Source organism: Phacochoerus africanus, chromosome 2 (genome assembly GCF_016906955.1).
Source record: "Phacochoerus africanus isolate WHEZ1 chromosome 2, ROS_Pafr_v1, whole genome shotgun sequence".
Lineage (NCBI taxonomy): Eukaryota > Metazoa > Chordata > Mammalia > Artiodactyla > Suidae > Phacochoerus > Phacochoerus africanus.
This window is the reverse complement of record NC_062545.1, coordinates 116525375-116540364: the sequence shown is the minus strand read 5'-3', so window position 1 is coordinate 116540364 and position 14990 is coordinate 116525375. Positions and strand designations below refer to the sequence as shown.

The 14990-nt window shown below is 43.2% G+C and overlaps 1 protein-coding gene across 2 annotated transcripts in view; it reads left to right on the top strand.

Moving 5' to 3' along the window:
* The window catches only part of CGNL1 (cingulin like 1), a 174135-nt gene that overhangs the window by 75855 nt on the left and 83290 nt on the right, over positions 1 to 14990 (top strand). For both annotated transcript variants that reach the window (XM_047766265.1, XM_047766264.1), the window contains exon 8: positions 11936 to 12148. In XM_047766265.1, the coding sequence (XP_047622221.1) occupies positions 11936 to 12148 (213 nt within the window). The remainder of the gene's footprint in view (positions 1 to 11935; positions 12149 to 14990) is intronic.

The following is a 14990-nucleotide window of genomic DNA, read 5'->3' as shown; positions in this document are numbered from 1 at the left end:
AGAAAGAATAATGCATTAACTCCCATAGAGTTCCAGTCCAAATTCAACAGTTATCAATATGTTGCCCTGTTTACTCCATTGTTTTCTTCTATCCATCCATTCCTCTTTTTTTATTTTCGTGTATCTATTCATCTTGTCTGTAATTTATTTTGAAATGGTTCAGTAAATACCACCTCTCACCCCTAAAATCTTCCACTTGCATTTGAAAAATAAGGGAATTTTCTTGTTACTACAATGCTATTATCATATCTAAAAAATTAATTGCTATATTGTATAATATCTGGTCCTTATTCAAAATTTGTCCTGCAGGTGTATTTTATGGTGGTTGTTTTTCTGTCAAGTCAGAATTCAGTCAAGAATCCCATGTTGCTTTTGTTATTAACACTTTCAGTTCATTTATCTTAGTATAGCCTCCCTTGTTCCCCCCATCTTCTATGCCCTGACCTTTTTCTCTTCTCCTACTGATCTTATGAAGAGACCAGACCAATGCCCCACATTCTGGATTTTCCTTTTTTCTTTCTTTCTTTCTTTCTTTCTTTTTTTTTTTTTGTCTTTTGTCTTTTTAGAGACATACTGGTGGCACATGGGGGTTCCTAGGCTAGGGGTCAAATCGGAGCCCACGCCACAGCCACAGCAACGTCAGACCCGAGCTACATCTGCAACCTACACCACATCTCATGGCAGCACTGGATCCTTAACCCACTGAGCGAGGCCAGGGATCGAACCTCATGGTTCCTAATCGAATTTGCTTCCACTGTGCCATGATGGGAACTCTGACATTCTGGATTTTCTGATTGCTTCCTTATGATGTCCATTAATTTGCTCTGCTCTCCTGTGTATTTCTAGTAAATTTGAGTTTAGCTCTAAATGCTAATAGATTCAGATTAAACTTTGAGTAAAAATATTTGTAAGTAATGCAATTTATGGAAAAACATTTAAAAGATGTTAATATTATATTAATGATCACACTGCACTTGTTACAGGTAGGTTTTGTTTGTTTAAAGCTCCCATAAGACACTTAGGTTGCAAGAGGGCAGAGTTGGTGATAGTTGGCTCAGGACTATATCCTCAGCAGCTACTCTAGTGCCTGGGACATACAGCACTCAGAAAATATTTGTTGGCTGGCTGAATGAATAAATCTACTTGCTCTGTACACAGGCTTTTGCCCATATCAGTCTGTCCCCTATCGAGTACTTAACTGTTACCAATCTCTGAGTCAGTAGATAGGGTTGACTCCTTCTTGCTCTCATTTGTTAATTATATATAATGGGTTTTTTTCAGGGACACTTATCTTTTCTCTGAATTTATCATCTTGTTGAGATATTAGATACACACATGTGAAATGTCTGGAGAGTAAGAAAAGGTTTTGAACATCTCCATTTTTTTTCCCCCTTGGGAATGAGTCTAGCTGAAGATCAGAATATGATATCACTTATATATATCTGTGATATATATGTGGCACAAATGAACCTCTCCACAGAAAAGAAAATCATGGACTTGGAGAATAGACTTGTGGTTGCCAAGGTGGAGGAGGAGAGAGGGGTGGATTGGGAGCTTGGGGTTAATAGATGCAGACTATTGCTTTTGGAATGGATTAACAATGAGATCCTGCTGTGTAGCACTGGAAACTTTGTCTAGTCACTTATGATGGAGCATGATAATATGAGAAAAAAGAATATATACATGTATGTGTAACTGGGTCACCATGCTGTACGGTAGAAAAAAAATAATGTATTGGGGAAATTAAAAAAAAAAAAAAAAACAGAACTTCACTTGTTTAGATTTTTGATATTTGCTGTAACATGGCATCACCTGTATTTTTGGCATAGCTTAGAAATTGAGTGCCTTATAAGCTTTGGTTTGTAGCAACAGCCCAACAAATAAATGATACACAGTTTAGAACAAAGCCAAAACAAATGAAAAAACCATGAGAAAATCAAGGTAACTTGTTAAACTTTCACTTTCTACTGCTTTTCCCCTAAGGGCTTGGATCTTGTCTTTGTCCCTTTCTTGGGGCCAAAAGCTGCTGTCTCCTAAGTTCCTGCATTTCCCTGTGTCTCCACTGACAGCTGATTTCTCACCCTCTTCCATGTTTGGTTTTGGAGTCGTTTCCCAGGAGGGACTCTTCCTGGTCTTTAGGACTTAACGTCTCTCTTCCCCATGACTTGGTGGCTGGAGAGGAGAGTGGAGTTTTGGCCACTGGCAGAGGCCTTGTTGTGAATCCATTTTCCCATGGGCAGAAGGGGTCATTTTCTCTTCTCCCCACAACACCATCTCTCTGTCTCTGCTGAAACCCCTTTTCTCCTGAGAAAGCCTCAGGCCTGCTCCTTAGCACCTGGTTTTTCTCTTTTTATCCAGTGATTGCTTAAAAACCGCTGCACTTCTGGTATATTCTTCTGCTTCTCTTGGTTCTGTCTTCGCAGGCCCCAAGGTTACAATGACAAGGTACATTAGGATGGGGCTTTGAAAATGTCTTTATCACTGAAGTGTTAGGAAAATCACATAAAATGAAATTTTAAGATGGGGTGGTAGTAAAAAACAAACATTTTCTTAACACCTTAAACTGTTTTTATTTCCACATTTTTTTATTCCCTTTTCATTGATAGATTTCATCTATACTGTGGAGACAATTACAGTGTCTCTACAGTTATGATACCTGACTTTATTTTTATTTTTTCATTTTTTTGGTTTTTAGGGCCACACCCTTGGCATTTGGAAGTTCCCAGGCTAGGGGTTGAATCAGAGCTACAGGTGCTGGCCTACTCCTCAGCCATAGCAATGCCAGACCCAAGCCACATCTGTGACTTACACTACAGCTCATGGCAATGCCAGATCTCCGACCCACTGATTGAGGCCAGGGATCAAACCCACATCCTCATAGAGACTGTTTGAATTTGTTTTCACTGTGCCACAATGGGAACTCCAGATACCCAACTTTAAAAGTTAATAAGTCAGAAATATTTTTCTTTATTATACTTTATAGCCTTCGTATTTCATTTTTAAGGATATAATAGACAGTATATACTTAATCATCCTCCTACATTTGTTCTTTTTATGAAAAAATGTGAATGCTTTTTACATGTATTTTTTTACATATTAAAATTTTTTCTAATGATAGAAATGATATCACTGGTTATATCTATCAATAAAAATGTAGCTTCATTAGAGTTACTGTAGTTGCACAGTGGAAACCAATCTGACTAGGAACCAGGGTGTTGCGGGTTCATTCCCTGGCTTTGCTCAGTGGGATGGGGATCTGGTGTTGCCATGGACTGTGGTGTAGGTCGCAGATGCAGCTTGGATCTGTCATGGTTGTGGCATAGGCCAGTGGTTACAGCTCCAATTCAACCCCTGGCCTGGGCACCTCCATGAGCTGTGGGTATAGTACTTAAAGGGGGGGGGGGCAAAAAAAATGTAGCTTCATAAACATATTTACATAAAAGGTGAGACTCTATCACAGTCTCTTATTCCTTGTGTAGAAACTTCACTGATTGTAAAAGCGAAGCCTATTATTTTTGCTACTGGGAAGTCTCTTAAGTTGCTGAATTTTCTCAGTAACCAAAACCTTTGTTACTTGTCCTTTCCCCAGATATTTTCTGTCCTTTGAGATTCTCTATAGCACATTTAATTTTGCTCCGATTTTTATTTAAAAAATTTTTTTTATTTTTCTTTTTTGGCCGCCCTGTGGCATATGAAGCTCCCAGGCCAGGGATCAGATCCGAGCTGTAGTTGCAACCTGAGCTGCAGCTGCAGCAATGCTGGATCCTTAACCCACTGTGCTGAGAGATCAAACCTGCACCCCAGGGCTCCCAAGAGAATACTGATCCCATTGCACCACAGCAGGAACTCCTGCTCTTATTTTATGTCAGTCTTTCTTCTACTCGACAGCTCATTCAAGAGCATATCATCTTTGTTTGCTTCTTCCCACATTTAATACCTAGCACACTGCCAAGCAACAGAGGAAATGAATAAATTTAAATATTTAATTTAATTAAAAAATATCACCATTAAAAAGAGGGAATAATTCTAGGAAGTTCCCTGGTGGCTTAGCACGTTAAGGATCCAGCATTGTCACTGCTGTGACACAGGTTTAATACCTGGCCTGGGAATATCCAAATGCCAAGGGGGCAACCCAGAAAAAAGAGAGAGAAGGGAAAGAATTTTAAAAAGGAAGTAACTTTGAAATGAACAGTAACTTCTTTGCCTCTTTAAACACAGTATACTGGGCATATATTAACTGAGCATAGTTAAATTAGTTAGCTTTTTGACTTATTTATAGTGGTAACTGGGATATGAGCTTCAGTTTTGGTGATTGTGTTTTCATGCAGAGACTGATAATGTGAGACTCAGGAAAAGAAAACAGAGCACCTCTTTGCTTAACTATGTTCCTGGTGTTGCTGGTTTTCTAGTTATTTGCCTCTTTCCTGTAATAGGAACTATATCATCTACTGCTGGCTTTCTGCAAGATAAGTTAGGACATTGTTAGCTTCTCTATGCCAAAGTGGATTTCTCTCTCTTTGGAAAATTGTCCTCACTCTTTTAATCACTTTCCTTTGACGTGTCAGTAACTTTTAAAAATAACCTATGGTTTCTGTATCAGTAATAAAATAGACCCCATCTCCCTGTCACTTGCAGTTTATTCCTCATATCTTAATAAAAAGTGATCCGAGGGAATCTGATAACAGATTATAGTGTGGCCAAGTATTCCATAGTATTTAGCTTAGAGCAGACTGGTAAACATGGTGAACATTAAACACTTCTGCTTTTGAATGTTTGAAAAAGCTTGAAGGCCCTATATTTTGAGAGGCCTGCATAATGCACAAGATTTCTTATGAAATATCTTTTACTACTTCACATTCTGCTAAATAATATTGGGTCCCTATATGGAGGCAATAAAGTAACATTAAGAGAATAAAATTTGTAAAGGAAAGAAGGAAGAAGAAAAGAAATAGTAGAAAATACCCTGTTTTCTTAGGTGAAGCCAAATAATTGACCAAGAATAGGATGACTTTGTTACTTTTAATTAAACAACTAATGGTTCTAAATTTCTTTTTTAACTCAAGATATGAAAATAATCTGAACTCAAGTTTTTTAGTCACTCCTTTGTCCATGAATGTATTTCTGGGAGTGATGGGTGAACATATCTCTAAGTCCCATGACTGGGTTTTTCTAGTTACCAGAGATTGTCTTTGATGGGGGCCTATAGTGCGGACAGAGGTGCCAACAGAATCTTGTGGTCTTTTATCCCTGACATTGACCAAGACACAAGTACTTAGATATCAGTAAAATGTTCTGGTTATGTAATAGTATTGGTCTGGTGATAGGCTATGCTCAGAAAGAACTCCTCTGAAGTAGTTTAGGTTTATTTTGTCATGATGTTACTCAACATTATACACATTTTAATAGAAAAACAACTGAAAAAAATCATAGTTCTCATCAGCTGTGTTACACTTTCCAGGCCATCCTTCTGGGGGGAAAATGACAGTTTTTGTCAGCTATAGGTTTGTTTGTTTTTTTTCTTTTTTTAAAAAAAGATTTTATTGAAGTACAGTTGATTCACAATGTCGTGATAATTTCTGTTGTACAACAAAGTGATCGAGTTATGTGTATACGCATGTCCATTCCTTTACAGATTCTTTTCCCACACAGGTTATTGCAGAATATTGGGTAGCGTTCCCTGTGCTATTGGGTAGCAGGTCCCCATTGACCATCCATTCCATGTACAGTAATGCTGTCAGCTGTAGGTTTTTTTTTTTCTTTCTTTTTTGACTGCACCCTCAGCATATGAAAGTTCTTGGGCGAGGGATTGAATCTAAGCTGCAGCTGCCTACTTAGACCACAGCTGCGGCAACAAGAGATCCTTAACCCACTGCACCGAGCTGGGGGTGGAACCCGAGACTCCACAGCGACCTGAGCCATTGCAGATGGATCCTTAACCCGCTATGCTATGGCGAGAGCTCCTGTAGTTTTGATTTAAGACCTTTACTTGTCTTTTGAATGAGTGTAAGCCAGACAAAGAGACTCTGTAAAACTTCTGGGAAGCAGTCATGCAAAAGACCATCTAGCTCAGCTTTTTTCCCTCATTTTGACATGGATCACCTGTGAGTAGGTGGTATGTGAAGTTCATCTTTGTGTGGGCAAATGAATTGCTACTCTGAACCTTCTGGTGTGTGTGTCTCAGTGCCCCTGCTGTCAGGACAGGCACTTGCTGCTGCTCATGACAGCCAGGTCCCAGTGTGTGCTTCCTTTCCTTCTCAGCTTTCCTTCTTATCTCTCCAGATTCCTGGTGGTTTCTTTGCTTTAGTTTAGAAAGACGGCAGGCCCTTCTAGCCAAACACAGTCCTCTGTTCACTTGTGTCTGAGAGACCTAATGGCTCACTCCTCAGCCCCTGCTGAGCAGGTAGTTTTGTTGTCAGGCCTGCAGAGGCTGTGAAGTGAGGAGAATGGGCATTGTAGCCAACCTGGTTCCAGTCTTGGCTTTACCACTTACATGCTGTGTGGTCTTAGGCATGTTAGCATCTCAGAGCTCCAGGATTTTTTTTTTCTTTCATTTATGAATGACAATAATAATTTTCATCTCCTAGGGTTTTTAGAAATGCTTAGCCTAATTCTTACCATGTAGTAAGTACCAATCACAGTTAATTTTTTAGCTTTCCCCCCAGCTACGCATATACATCCACAGGAGGTCTTTATCTCTTATACTTTCTTTTTGTTATTTTTTGTTTTTTTCCTTTTTTGCTTTTTAGGGCATATGGAGATTCCCAGGCTAGGGGTTGAATCAGAGCTACAGCTGCCAGCCTACACCACAGCCACAGCAACATCAGATCTGAGCCGCATCTTTGACCTACTCCACAGCTCTTGGCACTGAGCTAGGCCAGGGATTGAACCCACAACCTCATGATTCCTAGTCGGATTTGTTTCCGCTGAGCTAGGACCTTTAACCCACTGAGCTAGGCCAGGGATTGAACCCACAACCTCATGATTCCTAGTCGGATTTGTTTCCGCTGCACCACGGCGGGAACTCCCCATTTCTTATACTTTCATGTGTGCAGCCAGCCTGGAGGCATATAGGTTTTGAAAGTGCCGATTCTGAGTGGCTGGTGTTTTCCTTTGATTGGTGAGGCACATGCATCTCTAATGGATGTTTATTATATTCTGAGGTTTATATATTTTCTCTTACTTCTTTGACTTTACCACCAGGGTGATGAAGTTTTTAAAATCTCCTGTATGTGCCTATTGGTTTCTACCCTGGAAAGCTTCAAGTGCTACTCAGTGATAGGGTGAGGTGTAATCTGATTGGATTTGTGCAAGAGAGTCCACTTAAGCCACAGCCTCAGATAACAGTATGTCGGTGTAGAATGGATCCTAAAAACCTCAGTTCTTGACATGCATTGGTGGTGGTACACAAAAGGCAACAAAAAACACAGATTTATCCTGGAAAAAATAAGTGTAGGAAGAGGAACTGCCTTATCATCCAAAACAATTGAGAAATCTGTGAGAGTTAAGAGCAGGAAATGGCGGGGAGTGGGGAGTGGTGAGGGGGCACGGGAGTGCTCACAAGGGTTGTTGGGAAGAAGCTGGCAGGAGGCTCCAGGAAGACCTAGACGGATAGCCAGTGGCACTGGGACACTGGCGGTGGGGGTGGGGGTAGGTGTCTCTAATACTCTCTAAGGAGGGCTGGACAGCGGCAGCAGCGGGGCATCTCCTTTAATAAATATCAGGATGGGGGTATATTTTCATAAAATTGGCTTGTGTGTTCTGTGTTTGGCACTTTGGAGAAGCCAGAGTGGCTCTAGTTGCCTGGATGATTTCCTGGAAGTTGTATCTGAGCTTAGTATGCCTGCTAGCTAGATTCTCGAAGGACTAATTCTTAGTCTCTGCAGTGCAGCTCCACTCTGGGATTGCAGAGGTTCCCCTGGCTCAATGGATGTGCATATCCAAGAGCAAAGGAAAGCGATACCATTGTCAGTTATTCTGAAATGGATATAAGTAGTTTCATCCCCTCATCAGTGACGTACATCTTGAATGGAAAGGTCTTAGATCCCAGGTGGCAAACATTCCTCCAGTTCCCCAGGAGCTCTGAGAGGACAAGATATATACTTACTCAGAAGCCGAGAGTGAAAGGATGGATGAGTTTAGAATTCTGACATCTCCAGACTCCTGCTGTGCTATCCAGCTATCCATGTTTATTTATGTCTAGGACAGGCCCGCTCCCAATGTCATTGATCCAGGCATCAAAATATAATAAATTTGGAGTTCCCGTGTGGCTCAGTGGGTTAAGAACCCAATATAATGTTTGCGAGGATGTGGGTTTAATCCTGGCCTCATCAGGCATGGCCGCGAGCTGCCGTGTAGGTCAAGCTGCAGTGTAGGTTGAAGATGTGGCTTGGATCCAGTGTTGCTGTTCCTGCGGCATAGGCCAGCACCTGTGGCTCTGATTTAGCCCTTGGCCTGGGAACTTCCATGTGCTGCAGGTGCAGTTGTGAAAAAAAAGAAAAAAAAATCCGATCTGGAGTTCCTGCTGTGGTGCAATGGGATTGGCAGCATCTTGGGAGCGCTAGGATACAGATTGGATCCCTGGCATGGTGCACAGTGGATTAAAGGATCTGGCGTTGCTGCAGTTGCGGCCTACGTGGCAACTGTAGCACAGATCTGATCCCTGGCCTGGGAACCCTATATGCAGCCAAAAAAGAAAAAAAAAATCAGGTCAGTGTCCTTCTTTCAAGGGGCTGATAGACCATTAGGGGAGATGAGAACATCAAAGTTATGTATAAGGACTGCAGTGTAAGAGTATCAAGTGCTGTGAGAAGTACAGCTCAGGAGTTATCGTCATGGTTCAGTGGTAAGTGAACCTGACTAGTATCCACCAGGCAACAGGTTCGAATCCTGGTCTTGCTCAGTGAGTTAAGGATCTGGCGTTGCTGTGAGCTGTGGTGTAGGTTGCAGATGTGGCTCGTATCCCATGTTGCTGTGGTGTAGGCCAGCAGCTGCACTTCCAATTAGATCCCTTACCTGGAAACCTCCATATGCTGCCCTAAAAAGACAAAAAAAAAAAAAGGTGCAGCTCAAGTGAGGTGGACGTTCAGGAAAAGGATTCAAGGAGGTCATATAGTACCTGTCTTGAGAGGTTTTCTGAAAGATAAGGAGAGATGGGATTGAGAGGGACAAAGGGCACCCCAGAAAGAGGATGTCATGTGGGTGATGGGATAGAGGTCACAGGTGAGAGACTGGAGGTGGATAACCCTTACCAACCACCTGGGCTGGATGGGATGAGAGTCTAAACCAGGGAGGTGTGGGAAAGGTACTAAGATGTTACAGAACTAAGCTTTTGGTTGTGAGGGGTAGGGACAAGAGAGACCAAGGTTGTTGCTAAGAGCCTGAGGTTGTGAGCTGCTGAGAAGCTTCTGCTGTTCCCAAGAACAATGAAAAAAGGCAAAGGGAGAGGAAAGGCCACGATGAATTCTAACAAGAAATGTAAACCTCCGGAATCGGAGGTGCCAGAAGGACCTCCAAGTGGAGCTGTCTTGCAGGTCTGATATCAGATAAGGGTTGGAGGTAAAGGTTTGGGAGTTATTTATGTAGAATTAATAGTTGGGGAGAAAAAGTAGATGAGCTTGCCAAAAAAGAAGGAAGCATGGAAAGTCATATTCCTGGGGGTCTTCTTAGCTTGGGGGAAGAGGGAAGAGAAAAGCCAGAGAAGATTGTCACAGAAAGGGTGGCCTGAGGGAAGCAAACAGTGCCATGTCTTTCAACTGCAAGGCAGAGGAGAATTTGAAGGAGGTAGGTGGACTGAGAAAAGGCCATTGGAAGCGGAGATGAAGAGGTCAGTATGACCTTGGAGGGGGGAGTCTTTAAAGAGTAGGAACATTTGGGTTGTTTCCATGTCCTGGCTATTGTGAATGGTGCTGAAATGAACATGCGGGTGCATGTATCTCTTTTAAGTAGAGTTTTGTCCAGATGTATGCCCGAGAGTGGGATTGCGGGGTCATATGGAAGTTCTACGTATAGATTTCTAAGGTATCTCCAAACTGTTCTCCATAGTGGCTGTACCAGTTTGCATTCCCACCAACAGTGCAGGAAGGTTCCCTTTTCTCCACAGCCCCTCCAGCACTTGTTATTTGTGGATTTATTAATGATGGCCATTCTGACTGGTGTGAGGTGGTATCTCATGGTAGTTTTGATTTGCATTTCTCTTATAATCAGCAATGTTGAGCAAACCCAAATGTCCATCAACAGATGATTGGATTCGGAAGAGGTGGTATATATACACAATGGAATACTACTCAGCCATAAAAAAGAATGACATGATGCCATTTGCAGCAACATGGATGGAACTAGAGACTCTCATACTGAGTGAAATGAGCCAGAAAGACAAAGACAAATACCATATGATATCACTTATAACTGGAATCTAATATCCAGCACACGTGAACATCTCCTCAGAAAAGAAAATCATGGACTTGGAGAAGAGACTTGTGGCTGCCTGATGGGAGGGGGAGGGAGTGGGAGGGATCGGGAGCTTGGGCTTATCAGACACAACTTAGAATAGATTTACAAGGAGATCCTGCTGAGTAGCATTGAGAACTTTGTCTAGATACTCATGTTGCAACAGAACAAAGGGTGGGGGGGAAAAATGTAATGTATACGTGTAAGGATAACTGACCCCCTTGCTGTACAGTGGGAAAATTAAAAAAATAAAGAGTAGGAACAGAAGTCTGCCATTTGTAGGAGACTAAAGAGTAGACAAGGCAGTCAAGAATTATAGGCAGTGAATAGAAATTACCCTTTTAAAAGTCTGGTGGTAAAGCTTGTTTGTTTTTGCCCTTAACTCAGAGGATTCTTGTGCTCCAAGGGAAAGAATATAGATTCAAGGAAACAAAAAAGAACAAAATGAAAGAAAAGATAACTGATTAGTAAAAAGTTGGAGCAGGCTGGCAAGGGACAGAAAGCTTGTCTCTGAAGTGGCTTCAGGTTAGGGGGACGCCTGGTGTGCAGACATGAGCCAGGTGGTCAAGCTGAAGTCCCAGCTGAGTGCTGAGGGCATCTGCTGGGACAAGGAGCCCAAGCTTGAGGGGAGCTGAGCAGTTCTGATGGGGGCGGTGATGTGAAAGGAACCCCGAGCCTTGACAGGACACACTTGGGTGTAGGTGATGCTATTTATGGTGGAACTTGTTGCCCCAGTTCTGTGACTTAGCTCTTGACCAGTGAGGTTAATGAGGCAGTGGGGCGGGAGAATGTGAAGGTCCTGGATTAAGGGTTTGACCTCATGCAGGGTTCCGGGGGTGAAGTAAACGAGGCCAGCAGGGCAGCACGTCCCTCACAGAGCAGTGGGTCATGGAGGCCACTGGCAAGGGCTGCAGACCATTGCATGTAGTGAAGAGATGCAAATAATTGCCTGGCCCCTCAGAGCCCTGAAACTTAAGTCAGTTCCTTTGTCTGGGAGTGCCCCTCGTGGCTCAGTGGAAACAAATACGACTGGTATCCATGAGGACACGGGTTTGATCCCTGCCCTTGCTCAGTGGGTTAAGGATCTGGCATTGCTATGAGCTGTGGTGTAGGTCGCAGACGCAGCTCAGATCTGGCATTGCTGTGGCTGTTTCTGTGGCTGTGTCTGGCAGCTACAGCTCCAATTCGACCCCTAGCCTGGGAATCTCCACATGCCTTGGGTGCTGCCCTATAAAGCAAAAAAAAAAAAAAAAAAAATCAGTTCCTTTGTGCCCCTCAAATTAAATCACATCTCAGAAAGGCTAAGCTAGTCAAATCAGGGGAAACGTTGGCCTCTGAAGAGGGAATGGGGAGAGGGAGCGAGGGGCTCAGCCTTTGCTCAGAGTGAGGAGAGAGAGAGCAGGAGGACAGGGGAGGGTGCAGCTGTTTGTGCGGGTGGCCGAGGTAGGCTGCTGCGTCCTCACCTCCCTTTGTGTTGCCTCGTCTCTAGGAGCTGTTACAGGCAAAGCAGGACCTGCAGGATCTGCTCATTGCCAAGGAGGAGCAGGAAGACCTCTTGAGAAAGCGGGAGCGTGAACTCACCGCCCTGAAGGGGGCCCTGAAGGAAGAAGTTTCCAGCCACGACCTGGAGATGGACAAGCTGAAGGAGCAGTACGACGCCGAGCTGCAGGCCCTGCGGGAGAGCGTGGAGGAGGCCACCAAGGTGGGTGGCGGCCAGAGCGCAGGGGTGCCAAGGAGGGCAGGCCCACCTCTCCCACCAGGCCCATTGTTTGCCTTCCTTTCCGAGACAGATCATGGATCTAGACCGTGTTCATGAAGCATAAACTCAGCGGTTCTACTGTTGACCATTTTAAATCTATAAACTTAAAAATTGTTAAGGGCACCGGCGAAAAGTTCTTGCACTTGGTGAGATTTAAGGGCTCAGCAGGAAACCTCACCAGGGCTCCTAAAGGTCGGAGGCCTAGGGCATTGCGTGACTTTGCTGATGGGGGTGGGATTGCAGATAGGACCCAGATTTCTGGGGTCCTTCACCCTTGCCCTGGCAGCCTGTTCCTTCTGACAGGTGAAGCCTTTTGCGAGATAATTTAGGTTCTTTTCTCAGCAAAGTTACAAGAGGGTTAATGGGCTGAATTGCTCAAACCCCTGCAAGATGATTTTTCTCTCACTTGAATTCTTGGCTCCTACAAATAGATTCTAAATTATGTTGAAGTCCTTGGTGTGGGACCTCACATTGCAGAGACAAGGAGTGTTTTGAAGGGGAAAATGTTTTGAAATATCATGCCGTCTTTAGAGAAAGGTAGGAATTACAGAGTATAAATTTTTTAGCTTCTCTGCAAAATACAGCTTAAAGATGGCGAAGAAAGAGCTCTTGATATTTGTTTATTCTGTGATGATTACAGTGACAGCTCAGAGCCCGTAGGCCGTCTTTCCCCTGCGCTCTGCAGTGATACACTGATTTTCAGTGATGACGTGGTAATTGCAAATGACAAGAAGTGAAAGATGGGTTTGTTTGTTGTAACAATAAAATATCTGGGAAATAGTCTGTTTGTGGGTATTATAACTAAGACGGTTAGAAAAAAAAAGCCTGTTGTTGATTTGCCTGTCATAGCTTTTTTGAGATTTGGTTTTGTTTGAGGGAGAAGATGAAAGGTTTGATTTTCATGGCTTTGCAGGGACATGTTTGTTTTTTCCATCTCCTTCCTTTCGTGCAGCAGCCCGTTGTCCTTGCTCTTGGCTCTACATGCTCTTGCTTTGTGGGGCACATGCCAACAGGCTACTGAGTAAAATGATTCTCTTTCGGACCCATCATGTCTTTACCGCCTTCAGACCTTAGGTCAAAGCTTGAGTTGATGTGCTTTATTCACTGAAGGGTAGTTAAGGATGGTGTTGGGCACGTTCATAGTGGATTGGCTGAAAGGAAATCCTGCGCGCCACTGATGGGGGTAAGATATTTTGTTGGAAGTTTCAAGGTCCTCTGTTGTCATGTGTTACAAGCAGGGAAGGGAACCAGGGCAGGTCAAAGAGGATCTTTGTGGTATGGAAATAATCTGTACAGATGTAGGCCATTGCATTTTTGGATCTCCTGACTTTCAGGTATTGCTTCAAATTAGGAAAAAATCCAAAAAGAATTGTATAGACCAAACACAAGCCATCTGCAGGTTGACGGTGTGTAACCTTTGTCTCTTTGGGCCTGTCCCTGGCACAGTGGCTGGTACACAGTCCCATCTGTGCAATCTGATGAGCAAAAGGAAGTGAAGATCAGTTTTTCTCTTAACTGGGCATTCAGACCCTGGTATTTGGCTCCTGTTGGATTTTCTCTGATGAGGGTGTGGGTGATCTTTGAGGACTCTGTTGCTTTATGAATTTCTCTGTCTCGCTTTTGAGTTTCCGTGCAGTTTCTTAAAGAGGATCATGATTGTGTTTTTATACCTTGTTACCTTTCACTTCTGAAGGTGTTTGCTGAACAGGTGTGGCAGAATCATATTTAGTGGGAAAAAATTGCCAATGTAGTGACTAGATGCTGCCTTTTTGTGACAGTATTTACATCAGGGTACTCTATAATGGAATTTTAATAGTATTAACTACTTGGAGGAGCATGAATTAAATATATGTTTTTAGTTTACTAGTCTTTCTTCAATTTGTGCACTGGCCTTTAGCCTTTCCCTGCCCCAGGGGAAAAGCTCACCTAACTGTGACTAAAAGCTGACATTTCTTTAAAGAACTGCATTATGTTAAAAGGTTTATTTACTTGTTAAGTCTTAGGAGACAGCCCAGCCTCCTGGCATCAGTTTTTCTAATTTTTGCCCCTGCCCCAGGGCCAAAAATCCCTTAAGTGCTATTTTATCATTGTCAACTAGCAAATACTTCATCCTGGCCTGAGCTTGAGCACTAAAAGTTTTAAATTTCTAGAACATTTGGTGAGAACTGTCACATTCTATTAAGAATATTTTACAGGTATTCCAAACAGATATTGTGTAAAAGTGGTTTCTGTAGACCCAGCCAGCCACCCCTTTCCAAGAACCGACTGATTGCTCAGCAGAGGAGAAGTCCTGAGTGCCCTGGTGACGCGGGTGTCCTCGTGCAGTGGGAAGCACGTGCCTTCCCATCAGAGCAGTGGTTTGGGACATTAGGTGAGCTGCTTCAGTTCCTTCCCCACAGGTGCACGGAGCTTCATGTTCTGTTACAAAGACGACTCTGTCACACAATCTTTGAAAGGACTGCTGAGGACTTTTGCCCCTTGTTTTTCACAACATACTTTTTCCTATGTTACATTCTTTTATACTCTTCCCAGTTTGAAAGGGAAGAAATGTCCTCTTTCTCCTTGGGTTTGTGGCAGTGGCTGGAATCCATGTGCAGACATGGATAGTCAGCCTGACTGTCATCTGGGAGTGACGTGAAGTCCGTCCACAGCTGTTAGCTGCTGCTTTTCATCTCTGCCCCTTTCTGTCCCCAACTCCTCTTGCCCTCGTCGTGCAAAAGAGAAGCAGGGATGGTGATCATTATTTTCAGATTTCTCAGAAAGTAGGCTCAGCTCAAATTCCAGC